Source organism: Microtus ochrogaster, chromosome 7 (assembly GCF_000317375.1).
Source record: "Microtus ochrogaster isolate Prairie Vole_2 chromosome 7, MicOch1.0, whole genome shotgun sequence".
Taxonomy (NCBI): domain Eukaryota; kingdom Metazoa; phylum Chordata; class Mammalia; order Rodentia; family Cricetidae; genus Microtus; species Microtus ochrogaster.
In genome coordinates, this window is record NC_022014.1 from 71,443,170 (window position 1) to 71,465,632 (window position 22,463).

General features: G+C 53.1%; 1 protein-coding gene across 1 annotated transcript; it reads right to left on the reverse strand.

Annotated features, from left to right (window-relative positions):
* Nucleotides 1-1,921: 1,921 nt before the first annotated feature.
* On the reverse strand, nt 1,922-19,505 carry Ngfr (nerve growth factor receptor). Its single transcript, XM_005350622.2, has 6 exons — nt 19,328-19,505; nt 12,745-12,886; nt 10,010-10,369; nt 6,345-6,597; nt 4,675-4,835; nt 1,922-4,110 (listed from the first exon to the last, which is right to left on the reverse strand). Exons 1-6 carry the CDS (start codon nt 19,394-19,396, stop codon nt 3,809-3,811), a joined length of 1,287 nt encoding a protein of 428 aa, XP_005350679.1. The 5' UTR covers nt 19,397-19,505; the 3' UTR covers nt 1,922-3,808.
* Nucleotides 19,506-22,463: the final 2,958 nt, after the last annotated feature.

The following is a 22,463-nucleotide window of genomic DNA, read 5'->3' on the forward strand; positions in this document are numbered from 1 at the left end:
ATGGAGGTTCAGACCAGTCTGGGTTATAGGAAACCCTGTCAAAAACAAAGCATATTAAAGAAACAAGCAGGACGCACCACGAGAGACAGACAGATACATAGACAGACAGACAGAAAAACTAATTTGGACCCAGGGAACCAGTCAGCCTTCCCTAAAGATTCTCTAGACTGAGGTACCTTGGTAAAGAATGTTCTAGATAGAACAGCGCACACAGTGGCGCTGTGGCTAAAGGAAATCACAGATTTCAGAATTCTGAGGCATCTGAGAGGCACACAGACAGTAAGGTCAACTGTTGGATCAAAGCAGTGAGTCTAGGGTGTTGCTCACACAGCCCCACAGGACCTCAGGAAGCATGGGGAACTCTTAGGGTGGAGGCAGGAGGGGTGGAAAGGGCAGAGGTCACACCAAGTCTTTCCCCCCAAGTGCTGGGAAGGGATGGGGAGTGTTTTAAATCCTCCACAGCTTCCAGAGTCCTAAGAATATAGTCCAGACCCCTTCAACGGACTCCACAGGAGCCCTGGCCCCTGGCTGGCCCTCCTTCTTTCCCTCCCCTCCTCGCTTTCCTCCCCTCCTTTTCTGGGCTCGAGGCTCCAGTGTTTCTCCAAGCTGGCCTCTGTTCTCTCTCCTCCCAGGCAGGCTACCTCATGCATCTACAAGGGCCAGCTTCCACGTCCCTTCCCTGACCTCCCTGGGGCTGGCCTGACAAGGTCTCCGCTTATACTTTCTGTACCCCCAGGGCTGCCTGCTGCCGTTTTCTGAATAAAGTGGTCACTGAGGAGGGGACCTGTGCCCCTCTTTATTCCCACAAGACAGAACCTGCATTTTTCCACGCAAGGCACCTTTAGGAGGAAGATGGTATTTCTTTCATCAGAATGGAGAGTCCCCTAAGAGCAGATATGCTTCTCTCATAGTAGGAATTTATTCCTACTGTGGAGAGTCGGCCCATAGTAGGAAGTTGACCCCCAGCCTGAGCCCTTCTTCTCCATCAGACGGACTGTTTCTCCCATTACTCCGAGGCTTTGAGTGCCAAAATCATTTCTCCCATCTCCTCTGTGTCTCTCCTCTCTACCACCATGTTGTCTTCCTTGTGTATCCTGTCAGTGGGGGTGAGACACAAGGATGTTCCTGTCCCCCTGAATCTGACTCTTGGCTGGGCCCTGCTCCCTGGGCCTGGAAATTTGGAAGGTTTGCTGGCCCTGCTCCCTGGGCCTGGAAATCTGGAAGGTTTGCTTGCTGTTCTTCCTAGAAGAGCAAATCCTTCTCCTGCCTTCCAGGGTGGCCGCAAGCCACTCCCTACTAGAAGACCTGGATGATGGGCCAGTAAGGGATGGGCAGTTCTGACCACCTGCCTCACCAGCTTCAGAGGGGGCACAGCCAGGAGTCCTACAGTCTCCCAAGTCAGGCAGGCAAGAGCTCTGGTTAGGATCTGTCCACAGAAGTCTCCAGGGAGGGGCTTGCCTGACTCCTGGCCAGGCCAGCCAATCTCCTGCTGCGCCATCTGGACAGAGGTTCTGTGTGATCTTGTGTATAAGTACGCTTGTGTGTCTTACAGGCCATGTGGGTGGCTGGGAGCTGCGGGGTCATGACCTGGCCCTCCTATCGAGCCTCTGGCTCCCCTGTGGTCAGTTTCACTTCTGACATCTGGTCAAGTTCACAGCTGCCCAGCTTCCTGCATGGCGGGTTTTTTTTTTCTTTCCCTTTCTGAGATCTGGGAGCAAAGGACCCCCACTATTTCCCCCACCCACTTCATGACCACACATATAAAGTTGCTGGATTCTTGTCAAAACTTACAGAAGACTGGACAGGAACTCATAACATTGGGAATTATAGGGCTGGGAGTTTGGAGGGGAGGGACCCTGATCTACACATTCAATCCCAACTAACAAAAAATACGTGTTTCCAGAAAATCTCTCGGCACCATTTTTTTCTTTCTTTTTTGTTTTTTTGCTATTTAATGTCCATCACTTATATTTTATGTGTAGGTTTCGGGAGGGCCCAAGAAATGCTTACACAGGATGCAAGGGGGAGGTGATGGGGAGGTGGACTGAGGGGGTCTGGAGCTGGAAGCTGCCAGCTGGAGGGTCAACGGTTCCCTCCTGACCCAAAGTAAGGCAGGAGAGACTCCAGAACCAAACACATGCTAAATTGCACTTGCAGCTCCCCACTGCTCCCCAACTTCTAGGGAGGAAAATAAATACACGAAGAATGTACCACTCCTCGGGTGCCTGGGGCAGGCCAGCAGGTGGGGTTCCTCCGCTCATTGCAGATTGAGGTCCATAAAAATGCCACCCGTGTGCAATGCTCCTAGTGTCTTCTCAGGGTTTGGAGGACCCTGGGTGGGGAGGGGTGGTGGTCAGTCTGTGCATACCCTGCCTAGGGCTCCTTCATGCTAAATAGAGGGGCAGCCTACTCATTCCAACAGCAAGCAAAACAGAACAGGCCAGGGAGGGGGGGAAAACGCCGCTGAGACCTCATGCCCCTTCCTGGCGGTGCTCAGGAAACCAGTCCTTTGCAGAAACCTGCCACAGACCGTGGGCCAGCATCTGTTTTGTTCTTGTTTCTTGCCGCGTTCTCCCATCAGCCTGCTTTTCTTTGCCGTAGCCTTCTGGGTGCAGCCAAACTCAGACAGACTTTGAGAAAGGGAGGAGTGAGAGCATTCCTCCACGCACGCACGGGGCCCGTTGGAAGACAGACGCCAGCTCAGACACAGCAGTCCTTGGCCTGCCAAACCCGGGGGGGGGGGGAGGAAGACAGCCCCCATGGAGCTCAGCTCAGTTCCCTTCCATGCTTTTCTGGCAGTGACCCCCAGCAGGATCTAGTCTCAACCCAAAAAGAGCCATGGAAAAAGTAAGCTATCTTAGTGTGTGTGTGTGTGTGTGTGTGTGTGTGTGTGTGTGTGCGCGCGGTGTTGGGATTGTGGAGTGGGAGTCCTTGGTCCCTGACCCCTAGGGCTGATTCTAGGGGCCAATGTTGGCTCCAGGCCTATGCCAAGAATGAGGATACTAACAGATGTACCGTTTGGCAAATGCCATTTGGGTAAGCCTGACAGAGACAGAGGAAGGCAACACTCCACTCCCCAAGCCCTTAGCCTGACTCCAGCAGGGTGGGCCAATGGACCAGGTCTTGGACAAACAGCTCCTCTGCACAAGGGTTGAGTAGGGGCCTGCAAGTGGTAGAGGGTGGGCAGACTTGGCTTCCAGACGTGTGTTTGACTTCAGGCACTCCAGATGCCCTCATTCAGAGAGGAGGATGTCAGCCTACATTTGACCTCCCTACTGCTGGGTGGCCTGGGTCAGTCCCTGCCTCTCCTGTGAGTAAGAGGGCTGTGTGGACTGGCTTTCAGCTCAGATGGGCCTGTATTCCTTTTCATCTTTGGCCAGAGTGGAGGAGGGAGGGACTAAGGAAGGTCTAGCCAACCACAGTGCTCCCTGTTCTCCAGTTCACAGTGTGGAGTCCATGACTCGGGTTCTTCAGTGCTGCCCGAGTCTCTGAGGTGCCCCTATTACCATCTGTGGTGTCAAAACCCCGGCTCTGACACAGCTAAGGTGTAGGAAAGGGAGGAAAGGCCTGAGATGGTAATTGGGGCAGCACAGGCTTGGGGTGGTCCTATCTCTCACTGGAGAGGAAGTGTAGTCAGATGCAAGGGCTCCCTCAGGGACAGCAACAGGGCTACGGTGTGGGGAGCAGGGCTCAGAGGCCCTGCACGGACTGTTGGGCTACCCCAGGGGAGGGGGACGTCTCTGGGGGGGCTGGCTAGAGCATCAGTTGTTGGAATGTGGGGCAGGACAGGGGCTCCCGGTCTGTGAGCTCACACTGGGGATGTGGCCGTGGATTCGCTGCACAGGCTCTCCACGATGTCAGCTCTCTGGATGCGGCGCAGGGCGGCTAAGAGGGCGTCGAGTGTTGCGCTGTCTTGGGCACCCCAGCTGGCCATCAGGGCTCGGACCGGGCAGGTCTCATGGGTGAAGGAGTCTATGTGCTCAGGCTGGTAGCCCAGCTCGCCTGCCAGATGTCGCCAGGTGTCCCCCGCGGAGCCTTTGAGCAGTTTCTCTACCTCCTCACGCTTGGTCAGGGGCAGGCTACTGTAGAGGTTGCCGTCACTCTTGAGGGCTGCAGAGGACGGACAACAGCACCCTTCAGTTCTTGACCTTTGACCCTCTTTCCTGCAGTGCGCGCAGAGAGTTGGGCCAAGGGGCGCTCCCCAAGATGAGATCCTAGATAAGGCCTGGGTGGGAGGGGCCTGGACTTTGCTGACTCACGGTCTCTTCCTCACCCTCAGCTTCCACAGCATCTTTTCCACTAGCGTCCCTTCCCCCCAGCAATCATCCAAACAGACGAGGGGACTGGGCTCTTCGCCCCAGACAACTGCAGCAAGTGTCCTAAAGCCTGGCTATGGGCCGCCAATTACCGTGCACACTTAACCACTTGTTTCCTAGAAGAGCAGGCAGGAGGCTAATTGCAGCTACTTTGGGCAGTAATTAACCCCCAGGGGGGACAATTAGCCTGATGAGTCTAGATGATCCAACTTGTAAAAGCCTCCTTTCCCCCAAGTCACCTCAGGGGAAAACATTCCCTTCCCCCACATCTCCCACCCCGCCCAGCCTCTAGGACCCTGCTACCCTGCTAGTCCCTTCAGTGGTGGCTAAACCCCCAGGCTTTGTCCTTCCCACTCACCCTGGCTTGAGGCAGTCTGTGTGTGGGTCTGCTGGTCATGCAGGCTCTGGCTGTCCACAGAGATGCCACTGTCGCTGTGGAGTTTTTCTCCCTCAGGTGGGGGCGTCTGGTTCACTGGTCGGCTGTTGGCTCCTTGTTTGTTTTGCTTGCAGCTGTTCCACCTGGAACCCAGGAGCAGGCCAGGTCTTGGGATGAGGGTCAGCCAATGCAACCAACACATCTGTGCCCATGGTCCAGGCCAGGGCCTTGGTAGGTGCCCTCTGAAGTATCTAAGGAGCTTTTTTTTTTTTTATATCAGTGGTTCTCAATCTTCCTAAGGCTGCGACCCTTTAATACAGTTCTTCATGTTGTGGTGACCCCCCCAACCGTAAAATTTTTTCCATTGCTACTTCATAACTAATTTTGGTGTTGTTATGAATCATAATTATAAGTTTCTGAGATACAGATGGTCTCAGGTGTTCCCTTTGAAAGGGTTGGTCAACCCCCTAGACCCATAGGTTGAGAACCTCTTCTTTACAAAAGGCTGGGAAGTGATAAGGCGCCTATTTCTGCGCATGCACACACACACGCACGCACGCACGCATGCATGCATGCACACACACACATACATACACATACACTGAGAGCTTTATGGGGTAGAAGAACTTGGTAAGCATTCAATAAAAGTTGGCAGGTCAAACAGTGCATAAATAGATGACTTCCTAGAAATTCCACTTTTCCCAGCTGACCCTTCTAGAATAATCCCACATGTGAACAGTAATCACAATACACATTTCCTTGGCAATTATAAGCAATAACAAAAAAACTGAAAATAAACCAAACGTCCATCAAGAGAGGACTGGCTAACTACATTACGGTCCAGGCATGTTGTTGAATGAGAGGCTACAAAAGATCAGGTAATCTGTGTTCTGAGAAAACCTCTCCTGCCGGGGATTAAGAGGGGAAGGTGCCCGGTGTGTTCCCACTGAGTCTTAGAAAAGTTCTCCATGCCTACATATGATTATAAAAAGCTAACGTGAGTGCTTATATAACAACAACAACAACAACACTATAAACAGCTGGGAAAATTTATCCCAAAGAGATTTCCCACAAGATGGGTAGGATTTGAGGAGCTAAAGCGAGGCTTTTACTTCTCACTTTAGAAGATATTGGTCTTAGGAGTGCGGCTACTGCTCCCTGGCAGCAAGCTTGCACTGCATGCTCGCAGATCTGGATTCCATCCCCCGCACAAAACAAATTTGGTCTTGTTTGCATTTGCTTTTAAAAAGCGTGTATGACTTTGATGATTTAAAAACAAAACACACAAGAAAAGAACAGGACGAGCATTTAAAGTTGAAAATGCCTTCTGGGGGTTTTTCTGTCTTGAAATCCTTGATGTGGGTACCATAGGAGCCCAAGGGTGACATGGAAGTTGGAGGATGACATGAAAAGAAGGGAAGAGGCACACGAATACCCAGGAGACTGTGGGGTGAGAGGGATGGAAGCTGCCAGCAGTGGCAGGAGTTAGCCTGGGAGGGGGGAGGGGCTGGAACCAGGCCGGGAAAGGGAACCCTCTTCTGTCACGAGTCAGGCGTGAGATGGTGAGCGAGGATGGGTGTAGGGTTGAATTTAAAAAATGTGTGTTTTTTCAGGCCACATCTCTCCTCTTCCCTCACAGTGTCCTCTCTTACCTCTTGAAAGCAATGTAGGCCACAAGGCCCACAACCACAGCAGCCAAGATGGAGCAATAGACAGGAATGAGGTTGTCGGTGGTGCCTCGGGTCACTACAGGCTGGGAGCTGCCCATCACAGTGGTCACCATATCTGCCACTGTGCTGGCTATGAGGTCTTGATCTGGAGGTGCCTCGGGCTCCTGGGTGCTGGGGGCCGTGCTGTCGGAGCCCTCTGGGGGCGTAGACCTTGTGATCCATCGGTCAGGGATTTCTGGGGAACAGGAGCACAGGAGTTAGGACCTATCCAGGCCTTTCCCTTCTCTCTGGCACCCCACTGTTTCATCATGAGCCTCCAACCCCTGACTCCATGCACACCGGACCAGGCATGGAATTGGGGACTGGGACTGTGCACACGAGTCAGGTTAGTGGAGAAGAGCAAAGGCTACATGACAGGAGACTTTTGTCAGTATGGGACCTTGATTTCTCCATCTAGAAAATGGACTCTCTGAAAAGAAATGGTCTCTAAGCAAAATTTTGGCTTGGAAGATGGAACCAGAATTCTAGTCTCTGCCCAGCATCCAGGCATGAGGCAAACACACCTAGAAGTCTGAGCTGTAGGGACGCTTCAAGCTGGAGCATTGCCTCAATTGCTTAGAGGGATGTAACTTCTCTGGGTGGTGACCACAGCCCTCTGGAAGGATGTGACACTTAGGTACCTGACCAGAGACACTCAGACCTCTTTCTCAGATGCTCCAGGCTCTAGGCTGGCACTAGAGGTGGAGAGAATAGCTGACTTGCTTCTTCCCAGCCAGTCCTTGTCCTGTGGCCAGCATGTTTCTTGTGCTGTCTGACCCCCAAACAGTCTAGCCCTGGCACCTAGAGAAGTCTGGGTCAGACAGCTGGCACCCTTGTTGGCAGGAAGCAGACATCTAGTAGAGGGAGGATCTACGAAGTAGGCACTGCCTACTGCCTCAGAAGGAGCAATTCTGTGCCTGGCCACCCATCTAGGCTTGCTCATGCCATTCGGGCATTGCCAGCCTTCCTGGCAGAGGCCCCAACTCCTCCTGGCACTAGTGGGTGGGATTTTCCATCCTGCCACCCAGCCAGAGGCAGAGCTAGGAGTTGTAGGCTCTGGATGATGGCCTAGGGGATACTTGTCTGGGCAAAGCAGCCTGTCCCATCCCTTCTCACTTCCCACGCTTGGGGCAGGGAGGGAAAGCAGACAGGGCATGCTAGTGGGGTTAAGGGGAGGGCACCTTGCTACCCAGCTCTGCCCTGCCCAGACTACACTATGCCCACCCAAGCTGGAGTTGAAGCTACCCACTAGTCCTCTGAGCCTTAGCTCGAGACAGAGATGCTTCAAAGGCCCCATTTTCAGCACCTTCTGAGGGGGAAGGCCTCCAGATGTGAGTCTGGAATCCATCTGGCTGGCAGTAAGGAGAAGGTTGCCATCTGCTGCCCAGTCCCACCCTTCCCCCTCCCAGGACTGGACAGAGCTGGAAGCTCTAGAAGCTGGAGCGGGGTAGGAAGTGTAAGACGCAGTTCTGTCTGGGTGTTGGACCCTAGAGGGCCTTTTTGTGCTTTTCTAGGGTAACAGGGCAGGCTGAGGGTACAGCCTGAGCCCCAAGGCTGCAGCTATGACTCCGTTCAGATTGACAGCCTTGACCCTGAGGCTGATGTGGGTGAGCGAGGGATGTAGAAATGAAGGAGCCTCGAGGAAGGACTGAAAACAGTGTCAAGTGTCCAGGACACCTTCCCTCACCCCCCCCCCTCCCAGCCTCTCTAATGGGGGTGGAGACGAGATCCAGATGTGGCCCTGTCCCCTAGCATTCCAACCCACTAAGCCCTTGGCAGGTCCTGACAGCCATTTCCGGAATGAGTGCTATCAGGAGGAAGAGGGAGCAGGTGACCCCTCCTAAACTTCAATGTGGTGAGGGGGCCGGGCGTCTGCCCCAAGGCTGCGTGAGTCACCATGTTGACACCTGAAATGTATATGCAGAAAAGTATGCTACACTGGACAAGGGGGGGGCTGCCAACTCAAGAATCAAATTCCATTTCCTGAAAGGGTTGCTTGGCCTCAGGGCTAACATTTAACCCTTCAGAGGACGGAGCGGAAAGAACATAGGGATAAGTGTTCCTCAGGGGTGCCTTCTGCCGAGATTGCTGGGAAAGTAGGGTGGCATCTGGGAGGAAATAATTCTCTAAACAGTGGGGCCCGCTCCTCTGCCAACCAGGCCGCCCTCTGGCTCTAATCACAGCCCTGACCCTGAACCCCACTGTCTACTGCCTGGCTGCTGAAGCTCTCTCCCGGCTCAGCCTAGCTTCTGAGGCCACATGCCTGTCTTGGCCCATGAAAATCTCGACCAGAGCCACAGGGAGCCCATCTATTCAGTAAAAACATTGCAGACAAATTTAGGGCCTCGATGCAGCTTACCAGCCTTCTCTACTCTGCTACTTGAGCAAGCCTAAGTCCAGGTATGGGGGAGGCTCTGCCTGGTTGTCAGGAGCCCCCTCTGCCTCAAGGACAGGGGATCTCTGTCTGTATCTTCTGCTCAACTAGGGGCTGATGGAAAGCGGAACCACTGCCTCCATCAGAGTGGATAATCTCCAAAGCTATCTTCTCCCTCCAGGAACTAGGGGCTGGGCTGTGGTGCACCCCTCATTGAACCAGTGCCAAGGGCTATCCCTCTCCAGCAAAACCAGGGACTCCCTGAAGACGGCACTCTTGCCTGCTCAGTGTGAGCACACCCGAGGTTAGGGTCCATAGGCATGGCCACAAGCTGGTGGACAGAATGGGAAAGCGCCACCAGCTTGCCTCCCAGTGCCCTCTGAGATGAACACTACCAACCAGTGACCATGGTGGCTGTGCCCTGACTCCCAAGTGCCTCCTCTCCCAGGATCCCCCATCTCCTTGAGGCGAGCTATCAGGATAAGGCAGGCCCACTCAGCTCCTACAGCCCCCAGGAGACAAGAGCCTTCCAAGCATACCCCACCTTATCCTACCCTCTCCCCCAACCCATAATTACCACTCTCTTTTGTCCACAGAACTACTTCCCTCATTACCAGGCCAGTTACTGCAGCAACTCTATCTCACTAACTGCAGCGATGCCTACACCGCATCCACACACACACACACAACACACCATGAGAGGAATGTGCCGTCTGCCCCCAACAACCCTATGGCCATCAAAAGCAGGTCCGGAGCCAAGCGGAACCTCCCTGATGTCACTCCAAGCTGAATTGATGTGGGATTGCTACCGCCATCATCACCTGCATCTGGCCTCATAGCTGAAGGGTCCTCACTCCTGTAGGTCACCAGGCCCACTCCAGCTCAGAAAACCTGCCTCAGGCCCGAAGGAGGCCTGCTTCAGACTCTGGCATCTATGGCTCCTTCCAGATGCCGTTTGCCACCCACGTAATCTCTGGAAGAGGAGTTAGGAAGACTTCTTCCAGTGAACACTAAGCCGGGCTTTCCCAACGTCAGTCCAAAGAAGGAGTTAGTGAAAAGGGTTTTGCGCTGAAGTCGAATCTGGAATCACCACTTCTGTTCTCTTATCAAGAGGGAACTAAGAGGGTGTTTACCAGGTCAAGGCCCGCCAGGGCTCTTATGACCCCTAGAGGGCGCCCTTCCTCACAAATCTAGCCCTACGCCCCCACATCACCTAGCCAGGAACCATACTCACCCTCGCACTCGGCGTCAGCCCAGGGCTTGCACTCCCGTAACTCACGCTCAGTGTCCTCGCACACCGTGCAGGGCAGGCACGGATCCACGTGGTTGGCTTCGTCTGAGTATGTGCCCTCTGGGCACTCTTCACACACTGTGTTCTGTTTGTCCTGGCAGGAGAACACGAGTCCCGAGCCCACCTCACACACGCTGCACGCCTCGCAGCGGCCAGTCTCCTCGTCCTGGTAGTAGCCATAGGCACAGCGGCACACTGCATCATCTGCCTCGACACAGGGAGCCGACATGCTCTGCAGGCCCAGGCATTCGGTGCACGGCTTGCACGGCTCGGTGGCGCTCACCACATCAGAGAATGTCACACCTGAGGACACAGGCACAGATGGGGAAGCATCAGCCTCAGAACTTAGTCACTTGGGATGAAGCGCCTCTGCCTGAGCTGTCCTTCTCTGACCCAGTACACAGGGGCCGTTTCCAAGCTCACTTTGGCCTCACTCTGAAGTAGGGGATGTGAGCTCTGGAAACTCAGAGTAGCTTTGGGGGAGGGAGGACGGTATTTGCCTGCTGAGAAGAGATCAGGGAAGGAGGGAAGAGGAAGAGCCAGCCTCTTCCATCCTAAGGATAGAAGTACCAACAAGACTACAGGAGGAGCTGTATTTGCTGGGGTGTTGAAGAAGCTGAGAAGCAGGGAAAGAGGAGATGCTTTGCATGTAGGGGTGGAGAATGGGGACCTACAGTGAGCAGCCACGTTGACGGGGTACAAAGGCACCAAGGGTCATATCCTGGGAAGTGTGGGTGTGGTGGTGAGGCAAAGGATGGAGAGAAGTAAAATGCCAGAAGTGGAGACAGGGGAGAGAAAACAAACAGGCAGGAAGCCTGGGCAACACATCCATTTCTAGTCGGTTCCTACAGAGGTACCCTGTTTTCTTTCCCTAGGGATGAGACAGATCTGCTTCAAAACTCACATCCATAACTTATTAAATCTGTGAGCTAAACCTTTCTGAACATTTTCCTTTCTCTGTGAAACAGAAAATAATAGCCAGGTATGGCAGGGTACAGGAGGATCGTGAATTCAAGGCCAACCTGCTCTACAGAGTGATATTTGAGGTTAGCCTGGTCAACACAGTGAGAACCTGTCTCAAAACTAAATAAATCAGTAACATCCCCACCCCATAGGGTTCTGATGGAGAATACGTGGCAGGCTCCACGAATGAGCGGTAATAAGGACTTCCGTGATTGAGATACAGCCAGATAGCAGAAAGCACCTGTCTGGCAGGACATCTGATCTCTTCAAATGAGAGGGTGCAGATATGGGGTGGGGTGGGGGCTAGGCACACTGGATGGAAAGAGCAAGCCGGCTCCTGGGAAACACACAGAAATTAGCCGGAAGACCGCTGGGAGCAGGTTTTGGATGGTGTGAAAACTGTGGTCTTTTTTGGCAGAGCATGAAGGCAGGGGCTTAATGGGCTTCCTAGTGGAAACGTTTTGTGAGGATGGAGGGAAAGCCCGCTGGGGTCTCCAGCCCATAAAGTAGGCTCGTAAAGGCAGCCTGTTAACACAGCTGGAGAGGAGTGTGGCGGGGGAACCCAAGGGGGAGGGCAGAGAAAGGGAGTAAGGAGGGGAGGCTGCTGCAGCCCCTCTGAGCTGCCCTTCTTTCTTTCCCCTAATACCTGACATGGTCCTCCCCTGAGCTCTGAAGCCACCAGCTGCTGAAGAAGGATGCCTTGGGGTGGGGAGCATGGCCTAGGGAGTATACATCTGCCTTGGGAGAGAGACTCTGAAGCCAAGGAAGGTCAGGTACCACCTTCCAAGGGTGCAGAGCCTTCCCATCTGGCCCAGGGGTCCGACTGCTGGGGAGAAGGTTACAAAAGTCATAAAAGTACAGTGATAGAAATACATGGGTTTGAGAACACTAAGGAATGGGGGTGCTTAAAGGTGGGACAGGCTCAGGAGGTGGCATGCAGAGGTAAGACTAGGCTCACAGGTAGTCTCAGAGTCCCCAGCTCTGTATTCTGTGACCAGCAGCTCTCCTAGTGGGGACAGAGTGCCAGGCCGATGCAGGATCCTACTGGGGCAGCAGCAGAGCAATGAGGTATCAAGCAGCAGAGACCAAGACTCCTGGTCCCATGGGACACAGAACTCACAAGAGGATGAGAAGAGAGCTGTCATCCTCCTGTCCCTGTTCTCCACCACTCCCGGAAGATGGGATTGTTTCCTTCTGAGGGAAATGCCAGGCAGTTCCCCTCTGCTGCTCCCACCTGGTGCCATCCCATAGTAAAAGGGCATCCTTGTGCTCCAGCCCCTGTCCTTCCTGGCATCAGAAAGCTACAGAGCAGTGACCTAGAGGAGGGGTAGTTGTACCCTCCCAGGATCCCCCAAGGTCAGTTTTCAGGGCAGCCAGGATTTGATCCTCCTCCCCCTCCCCCCAAACCCACAGAGGGTAGGCTGCACCATTGATCTTGCAATGCAGAAGGTATTTTTAGCTGGGCTAAGCAGCAGCTTCTTCTTCTTGCCTGGCCACACTCTTCCACTGGCCTCTCTGCTTGGGGGATCCCCCATCAGGTCCCCCTCCTCCACCTGCACACTCCATTTCCTCAGCATCCCTCTGCCTTTTATATCATCTTCTGCTCACTTCTAGTGACCATACAGAGGTTGGCAGGGGACTTGCCAGGAGGCGGAACACTGGCAAGCGCTGTTCCGCACATGCTACACCTTCCCCCTTTGCCAGCCTGTACTCACTGTCCAGACAGGGTTCACACACGGTCTGGTTGGCTCCACAAGGCTGGGCCACGCCTTCACCCAAGTTGCAGGCTTTGCAGCATTCTCCGCTATGGGTGTACAAGCCCGTGGAACATATCCCCTCGGCACCTCCAAGGGACACCTAGATGGAAGAAGATCAGAGGGTCAGTCTGACAGGAGAAGGGGGGGTGGTATCTTCCAGGGGATCAAACGCCTCCCTCTTAATACCTTCTATTGGAACCACCTGGGCTGGGATGAGCTCACCAGGGAGGCATTAGGAGGATCAAAGCTGGCAGGAAGAAAGGCTGAGGGGGGACAGTGTGCCCTTGACTGCTGCTGGGGTGTGAGGTCACAGCCTCGGTGGCTAACCTTCTGCAAAGTTCACCTTGGGGTTACAGCCCCTCATGGAGCCCTGAGGATACACCACATGGGGAGGGCAGCCTGGGACTGACTTCCAGAATGACTGGACAGGTTGCAGCTTGCTCAGGGCTCCTGGCCAAAGGGGCCAGTGGAGCTGAAATCTGGCCCATACTCCGTTTGCTAAGCCTCACACCTGCAGGGCTCTCGATTACGCAGAGACAGGGCCTTTTCCTAACAAAGGGGGCAGGGTCCTTCTCCGGGTCTCATTTCACATATTAAATGTCAAAAGGGAGTTGTCTATGTTCAAGAGGTCTGGGTCTTGGGTTCAAATCTTGACTCTGTACTGGAGGCTTCTGGCCTGCCCTGGTTTCCTTTTGGAGTTTTTCACCTCCCTACAGATGAAGACAGTGACATCTTGGTGCCAGGGCAAAGGACAGGCTGATGAGCAAGTCTGGCGCCAAGACAGGGAGAAAGGGACGCCTGTGCCTGTTATCAGTAGCTGCTCCCAAGATCCAGCAACTCTGTTCCACCAGAGTTGACTTCCAGTCTCTAGCCTGACTCCATCCCCTCCCCTCCCCTCCCATGTGGCCCCTGGGAACAGAGCTGGAACAGGGGGAAAGGGGAATCAAATTCCTACCACTAAAGCATCTTTGCTCATGATGGAACGACTTAGCACCAGATTTCCCCAGAGGGAGGGGCTGCGAGAGGCTCACTTTGTTTCTGTTCCTTAAAGAACAACCTTAATGTCTAATAAAACTCCAAAGCCTTCTCTGCGGGCTCCAGACCTTGCACACACACCCCCTCTGATGCTCAGCAATTTGGGCTCTTGTTGTGAGACCAGGGAGCTTTACAAGCTTGCTCAGCATTCCCCTCCAGCTTCCATGCTGGACAGATCTTTGCCAAGACACCAAAACCCACTGTGTTCTCACCAGAGATTGATGGGAAAGGAAATACAGATGTAGGGGGACACTGGGTGATACCCTAGGGTCAAGGTGGCTTCCATGAGCCCAGCAGGGACAATGCAGGCAGCACAGGAAGCTGCTACCATCTCCTCCCAGGTGCCAGCGGTAGGAGTGCTGGCTGGCCACATCTGCAGACCAGGAGCCCTGAGGTGGGCTTTTCTCAGGAACTGAGATTCCAGAAGGGTCTGTTCTCATTTCCTTTCATCACTTAGGGCCCTGCTTAAATAGCACATCCTTGAGGAAGTGTTCCTGTCATCCCACTGCTCCCAGATTAGACAGGCAGAGCTACGGACATGAGGTTGACCTTCTATCTCCTGCCGTACCTGGCACAGAGTCGGTAGCCAATGGACGCAACTGTGTAACTTAAGGATAAGAAGCTACCAGATGCCTTCAATTACCTAGAAATCCGGAGGACTGACTTTGGATGGCGATGTGTCCTCAGGAGCAAAAAAGAAAGAAAGAAAAAAAGGAAAGAAGGAAGAAGAAATGTGCTGTCCTCCAGTGTTTTTTTCCATGGCCTGGGGACCACACCCACCTCTGGCTCTGCAGTTTCTCCATCTCTGGGGTACTGGCTGTTAGCAACAGCGATTACTCAGGGCTGCAATGCAGCAGGTGCTCTCATGTTCTTGCTCCTAGATGACTACATTTTTTTTGTCATCTTGTCAGCTTTTTAAAACTTTTCCTGTCCCTTCTCTTCCTGTCAAAGTATCAGTTGTCACTTCTTGCTCCTATCACAATGTGACCCGAAGAGTCCCTGTCCCAGAATCATAATGTGACAGTTCTAATGGAGTCTTTAAAATGATGTCACTGGACTTGGAAGAAAGAAAGAAAGAAAGAAAGAAAGAAAGAAAGAAAGAAAGAAAGAAAGAAAGAAAGAAACTGTCTGGGAGCCAGGTGCACGCATGCCTGTAATCCCTGCATCCGGGGTGGGGGTGGGGCAAGAAAAGAGGATCTCTAGTACAAGGCAACCAGGACACAGAGAAATGGAGGTGAGGGGTGGGGGGGTGTATGTGTGAAGTAGGAGTACCCTGAGTCAAACATTTGGCCATAATTACTGCTCATTCCCCTTCTTCCCTTGATAGGAGTTCCTCATCACTTGGGACCAGAGTGACAGACAGGGTTTTTAATTTCTCTGTGCCTGTTTCCTACCAGCAGGTAGCCATGACAACACCCGCCTCAAACTGCTGCATTAAATGAGTGGATGATGTGGCATCAAGGTTCTTTAGAATTCTTCTTTTCGCGGGTGACGCACACCTTTAATCCTAGAGACAGAGGCTGGGGGATTCCTGTGAATTCCAGGACAGTGGGCACTGTTACACAGAGAAACCCTGTCTTAAAAAACCAAACCAACGGGGCTGGAGAGATGGCTCAGTGGTTAAGAGCATTGCCTGCTCTTCCAAAGGTCCTGATTTCAATTCCCAGCAACCACATGGTGGCTCACAACCATCTGGAATGAGGTCTGGTGCCCTCTTCTGGCCTGCAGGCATACACACAGATAGAATACTGTATACATAATAAATAAATATTTAAAAAAAAAAAACCAACCAACCAACCAAACACCTCTTCTCTTCCCCCAGTGTGTTCCCTTTGTAGACCTGTGGCGCCTACCACTGCTCCACATAACCAAGGTCAGCAGAGTTGGAGAGTGTATGCTGGGGGGTGGAGCTGTATGGTCCTTGTGGGAGACACAGTAGCTTAGGGCAAGCATCCCTGCCAAGAACCTGCTCTCCTCCCCACTCCTCCCCTTCAGGACTTGTATTTAAAATCGAGGCCACATAATCCGCATTCACATCTGTACTTGGTTTATGTTGCCTCTGTCATAAAATCCTAGATTTGCTGCAAAAAGTCTGTGATTCTGAGCATCTTAGTCTTCCAAAATCTCAGTTTTCCTTTCTCAAACTCTAGCCTGAGCATGACTCCTGCACGGGGTGGCTAGGAGAATTGAATGGGATAATGCATGCAGAGCTGTCTGGCGTAGGTCGGGGTCCAGTCGATGGTAGCTATTGAGGAAGTCACATGTCTTGGGGAGCTGCCGACTCCTGGGAAAACAAAACAGTAAGGGAGCCACCCGCCAAGCAGGAAAGTGTGACTAGAGTTCCGACTAATTGCTCTAAAATCCCATCCAAATTGATCAATTTATCAAAATGACAGGCCCATTTGCCTGATAGTTATATCTATTACATTTATTCATTTCAAAGTTGATAGCATGACTTCTCCATTTTTCAGAATGTTTACCATCTATTTTTGTCATGGCAGGGCATTCCGTGCTCGGATGAATTGACTTTTTTTTTTTTTTAAATTGGACAAAACAGAAAATGCACCCGTGTCTGCAACTAGATGGATGCTTCCAAGGGCTCAATCCTGACCCTTCACTGCAGCTTCAGAGAGGGTTCCCCAGAGGATAGACGCCTGGCCACAGCCATGGGGAAGGAGAGGTTTTCCAATATCTGGAGAGCCTAAGCTCTCAAACCCAGGGGTTGGCACTGGCTTCCGGCCTCACTCCCCACCCCTCTGGACAGCCACTGAGGCAGGAGAAGGAGGCCGCTGTTGATTCCCTCAGAAGCTGCCTTGTGGAGACTTGGAGAGGGGCTAGGGCTCTGATCACGTGGATCAGGGGAGTGGCTCAGTTCAGAGGCACAGGGCAGGGTCTAAGGCACCCAGCCAGTGGCAGCTCAGGGCCACACCCCCTTTCATGATCTACAAGTAAAGCTGAAAAGGTGAGGAGAAAAGCCCAAAGCCTTGACTCTCAGCTTCCCACAGGCCACCTCTGCTTTCCAACTGGGAGAGCCTGGTGTCCCGCCTAAGTTTCCCGGGGGTTCAGCTTCCTCACCTGTAAAGTGGGAATTTAAGCTAAATTTACCTTGCTGGGACCTACGGAGTATATAATGTAAAAATACCTAGGACACAGCGTAGGCATTTCACGAACGTTCTTATGTCCTCTCTTCCAACTCACCCCCTAGGGAGGAAGCCAGGTGCTGGAACCAGACTGGGCTGGCCAGGTAAGGTGGAGGCTTTTCCTTCCGGGAGCCGCCACACTATCCGCCCTCCAAGCCAGCCCCAACGCTCTCGCTGCCCATTTGCTGCCTACGCGGCTGCATCCCTATTAGGAGCATTAGCCAGCCCGGAGGCTCCGGTTACAGACGTCTGAATGACAAAGTGCCTCCATTACCGGCGCGGCCCGCCAGCAGACTCGCCGGGATGCGCTCTGGTTTCAGCACTCTGTCAGCGGCGCAGGAAGAGGCTCGGACCTCTGAACTGGCTCATACCGAACAATCTGCGGCGGAGGTGGAAAGTAGAGAGCCCTGGGAGCTCAGGTCAGAAGGTTCTGTGCCCGGTCCACCTTGCTAAGGCCTCAAGGCCCCCTCTCCTCCCCTGTGCGCACCTTTTCTGAACTCAGGGATGTCCTCCAGCCCCGGTCCAGAGGCCACGCCCTCACCTCTCCAAGATCAGAAACACGCAGCGCCTGAGGCATCCTTAACCGGGGAAACTAGTCAACAAACACCCTTGCAGCCACTCCCAAATCCCCCGGAGGAAGCCACAGGTACTAACTGACAGCTCCGGGGAACCAGGCTTGAGCTTTGAGGATGAAACCGGAGCTTGAAGTGGTTCTCCAGCCTCTCGCTTCCATATTCCACTTCTGTCTATCCTTTGGATGGTGTCACCCCCATCTCTGCTGTGACACGAAGCTGATAACTCCCCCCCCCCCCCAGCTTCACCCTTGAGTAGAGAGAGCACAGAGCTGGAATGAGGTGATAGGTCATCCGTCCACAGGATCCTGGCCCAACTTGCTTGCGAGATCTTGGCCAACTTGTTTAACTCAAAAGTCTCTGCCTCCCTTATCAGTAAGATGAAGATTTGGGGGCATAGTGCTAGATGAAGAAAAAGGTGGAGGGAATAGTGAGGACTCCACTTTTATTGCCAACCTTTCCTAAGATCTGATAAGAAATACCCAGAGTACTCAGGTTCTTAGCAAGACTTGATGACCTAGCTGGAGTTGGTGTCTCTGAACAACAATCCGACAGAATCCGAGACATCCAAGCGGCCCCTGCCTCATTTGAGAAAGGTTCATTGACTTTTATCGAAAGCCTAGCCAGATGTAGGAGGAATGATGACCCTATTAAGTTCTGGACCGGGGACTGCTTAACTTAGAAGGGGTGCAGTGAGTAGCCTAGGCGCGCACGCAGTTGCAAAAGGCAATCCTGCACCTTGCAGTGCCCCCTGCGGGTCGCCTGGAGTTTGTGCATTCCCAGAGCTGTGCTTTGCCGGTACCGCCTTGAGCGTCCCAGCGCTACTCATCCCGAGACCTGGCGGGCGTCAGATAGGGTAGGGGGATGCGGGCTCTGTCTCTCTGGGTCCACTGCATTGCCTCAAACCGTATGAAAAGGCTTGCCAAGGATCCACTCTGGGAGTGAATTTGCCCCAGTGAAGCGGATGCTCCCTTCCCAGCCTAGGATGCAATTCCCGGACTGGGCGAGGCCGCGAGAAAAAACGCTAGAACCCACGCGGGAAACGTCTGTCTGTCTTCGCTGTCCTCATCCCACTGTCCTTGAGTAGGCAGGCGGGGTCCCGAGCACTTCAGCATACGCACCGCTTTCCATCTCTCTACCTCTTTGGTGGCAGTCTCTTTTCTGCCCTCCTTTAAGCCTACTTCTCAACCTCTCTGCCACTCCCGAATCGCTCCTTTCGACGCCCCTCCCCCCCATTGTCTGCCCGGTCCCCATTGTCCATGCCCGGTCCCCTCTGCCTCCAGTCCCTTCAGTCGCCTCCCCCATTGTTCCGTCGCTAGCCCCTCACATCTCTAGCGCCGATATCATCCCCCTCCTTTCTCTACTCGGTTCTGTCCTACAACTCCCCAAGGACTAAGATGCTAAAGGGAAAAGTCCTCTCAGGATCCCAGAATTCACACGCCGTCGTCAAAAGAACCCAGGCGCCAGTGACTCTCAAACCTCCTTCCGAGAGACCCCTCCCAGTCCCCTACACCGTCCCCACCGTAGTACCCAAGGACCAGCAGCACTAAGGATCAGCATCGGTGCCACAGTCCTGTCCGCATCTCTATCCTGGGACTGGGTCACCTCTGCGCTCTGAAAGTCCCAAAAGCTAGAAGCGCCCCTGTGGGTCACGGCACTGCAGCTCCTCCGCCACCCGTTCCCAGCATCTGGGACCTTGACGCCCTATTCTGTTCCCTGGGTGGTGGCACTCAGATCCCCTTGGGGTTCGGCTCCTGAAAAAGGTTAACAGGCGTCCCTCCCGCTACCTCTTACCCCTAGAAGCAGCAGCAGCAGCAGGCGCGACTGGTCCATGGCGCTGCAGTCAGCACCTGCCCTCATCATTCGCCTCTGGCGACAGCGCTTCGCTTCTAGCTCAGTCCGCTCTGCCGGCCGAAGGGTTGCGCTGAGCTGCGCTGCGCTCCAGCGCCCGCTGCCCGCCGTAGCAGACGGAGGCTCCACTCGCTCTGACTGCGTGCGGGCGGGAGCAGCTGGGTAAAGGCAGTGCAGCAGCCCCGCCTCCTCCCCGCCCAGCCCGCCCAACTACCCCCCTCATCCCTCCGGAACCGCGCCCGCCCAGCCGCTGGCCCGCATCGGGGTGGGGAGTCCAGAGCAGCCAAGGGAAGGCGTGCGGGGAGCCGCGCCCGTGTGCTCCGCTGCGGCTTCTCTGCGGGCTGTCTGTCCCACGTACTCAGTGCACTGCGGGTTATGCTGAGCATCAGTGTCGGATGCTGTGGATCAAGCGGGGGCCATTGCTCTCCTACTGATGAGGCCTGCCTCAGGGTTCACTCTTTAAAACATCTTCCTCAGCCTCTTGATTCCTGGTTCCCTACCCACCCCTCATTCCCGGAATGCTGCTTCCCTCCTTTTATGATTAAGTCTACACCGAATTCCGTCCTGTCCCCTCTACTGCTTCCCACTTGTGGAGCGCGGGGTTCCGTGGGACATTCAAGGAGAGGAATCCATCCCAATATCACAATTTGGTCTCTCTCTCTCTCTCTCTCTCTCTCTCTCTCTCTCTCTCTCTCTCTCTCTCTCACACACACACACACACACACACACACACACACACACGGGATTGAACCTAGGACCTCACACATGCCAAGCAAATATCCTATCACTGAATATTTCCAGCCTTTCAAAACCACGAGCTCAAAGAAGTCACAACAGTGCACACAGAAGCCAGGAATACACAGATGCACTCCCGAGCTCACCTGTACATGTGCTCACGCACTCACAGCTGCCATACCGTGTTCACACATTTGCACGATCCCACTCATCCTACAAGGATCCCTAATACAGATCAGACATACATCTACACACACACGGTGTGGCATTCACATACACCCCCCCACATTCACATGTGTGTAGTGCACAACCATACTCAAACAAGCCCTCATCGGTACTGAGCACTCAAGTGAGTGTACAAACCATACACAAACACTGTTATCTGAGCTCCAGAGCTTCCTAAGACAGGGACAGTAGTGTCTTCTCTGAACGCCTGCTCCAGTAGGTTTTCAGTAACGTTGGCTCCGTAGAGGGGATTCAGTGGAAAAGTGGTTGAATGGACTCAAGAGGCTCATTCCATCCATGTCCTGTGTAGGCGTTCTGAGGTTCTGCAAACCCGGCACATCAAATCACTCGTACACCAGGGAATGTGCAGTCAGTCTTTCAAGAGAAACACCACCAGGCCCTTTTCTGGTGCCCTGCCTGGTTCAGAGCTGTGGAGGGGACAAGTCTGCAAAGCCTATTCCAGATGTTAGCTATGTCTGGACTCCAGTTTCCTCTTTGAAAATATGGTCCCCAATAATGGGAACAAGGGACAGACCAAGAGCACTTGTAAAGATTTCCTAGATCACTTAAACTTAATCCATCCATGCACCACAGAGGAAAACAAAACAAAATAAAACTATCCTTTGTAACCAATGAAGTCCAGCAGCCTTCCCCGGGAAGGATGGGTAGACATCATGGAGGCTTTGAGCATCCACATTTAGGAACCAGGGCTGGATGTCTCTGAGGACCTGCCCCTTCCTCCTGGACAGAGATGGCTTCTAAGATGTCCCCTCCCCCAAGGCTTTTACAGATCTGCCTTGCTCTCCACTGAATTCATGGGAGGCAGGAAGGAGAAGCATTAGTACTTCCAGAAGCATTGAGCTAGCTGCGTCCTACCCGCCTATTGACAGTGTGGCATTAATTTAAATACTCCCGTTATTAATTTATGATCCCAGTTACTATTATTGCCAAGGTTATCCATCTCAACACAATTTAATATGACCCACACCACCATGGCTGGGCCTGGGTTATTAATAATTTCCATGGTCTTGATCATTCAAGCCTTACTCCAACAATTACAAACAGCCATCGTTACTATTATTAGCAGTATTTTCTATGATTAAGCTGGAAGCGCAGGCCTGAGATGTATTGCTGAGTGCCGGCAGCTAGAGTGGCTGCAAAGGGTGCAAGGGAGAAGTGTGGCTTTGGGAGTCAGGTAGGTCTAAGTGAGCAAGCCCGCCTCCTTCCTCCAGCATCACCTTAGGAAGGCTACACCATCTCTCCTGGCCTCCGCGTTCTCATTTACAAGGTGGGGCTTTTGAGGGAAGACCGCAAGGATCAAATGGAGCAATGCAGTGTCCATCAAAGGAGGGCCTTGGTCCTCTCTCGGTCACTCAGTGTGTATTTATGGAGCACTTGCTTTGGAACACTTGCTACTGGCTGCACAGGCTCCTGAGCACTGGATATTCAACAGGGGACAAAAGCCACTGTGGAACAGATGGTCTAGATCAGCGGCTCTCAACCTGGGAGTTGCTACCCTTTGTGGGTGGAACGACCCCTTCACAGGGGTCACCTAAGACTATCGGAAGTAGCAGATATTTATGCTACAATGTGTAAACGGTAGCAAAATTACAGTTATGAAGTAGCAAAAATGCTTTTGTGGTTTGAGGTCACCACTACATAAGAAATGGTATTACAGGGTCAACGCATTAGAAAGGTTGAGAACCACGGCTCTAGATAGAGCATAGTTATTTGGTTTATGCGTTATTTTGTTATGTGACACCAGCTTGACCACACCATCAGTAGCACAACTGTGATCAGAGTGTTCCTTTGTTGAGGTACCCCATCACCAAGACCACAAACACCTACCCCCAAACCAGTGCATACCACTATGACCACCACTGTCATAACCACCACCATCTCCATCACCACCACAGTTTACACCATAACAGCTGTCTCTGTGAATCCTAGCACTGCCATGATCTTCTTACCCCACATCCCCCAAGTCATCATGACCTTGACCATGGTGAGAGTTAGCCTGCAATGTCAACTCAACTAGATTTAGAAAGACTGAGGTGCATCCCTGGCTGTTTCTGTGAGGGTTTTTCCAGAAAACTTTAACTGAGGAAGGTAGGAAGCC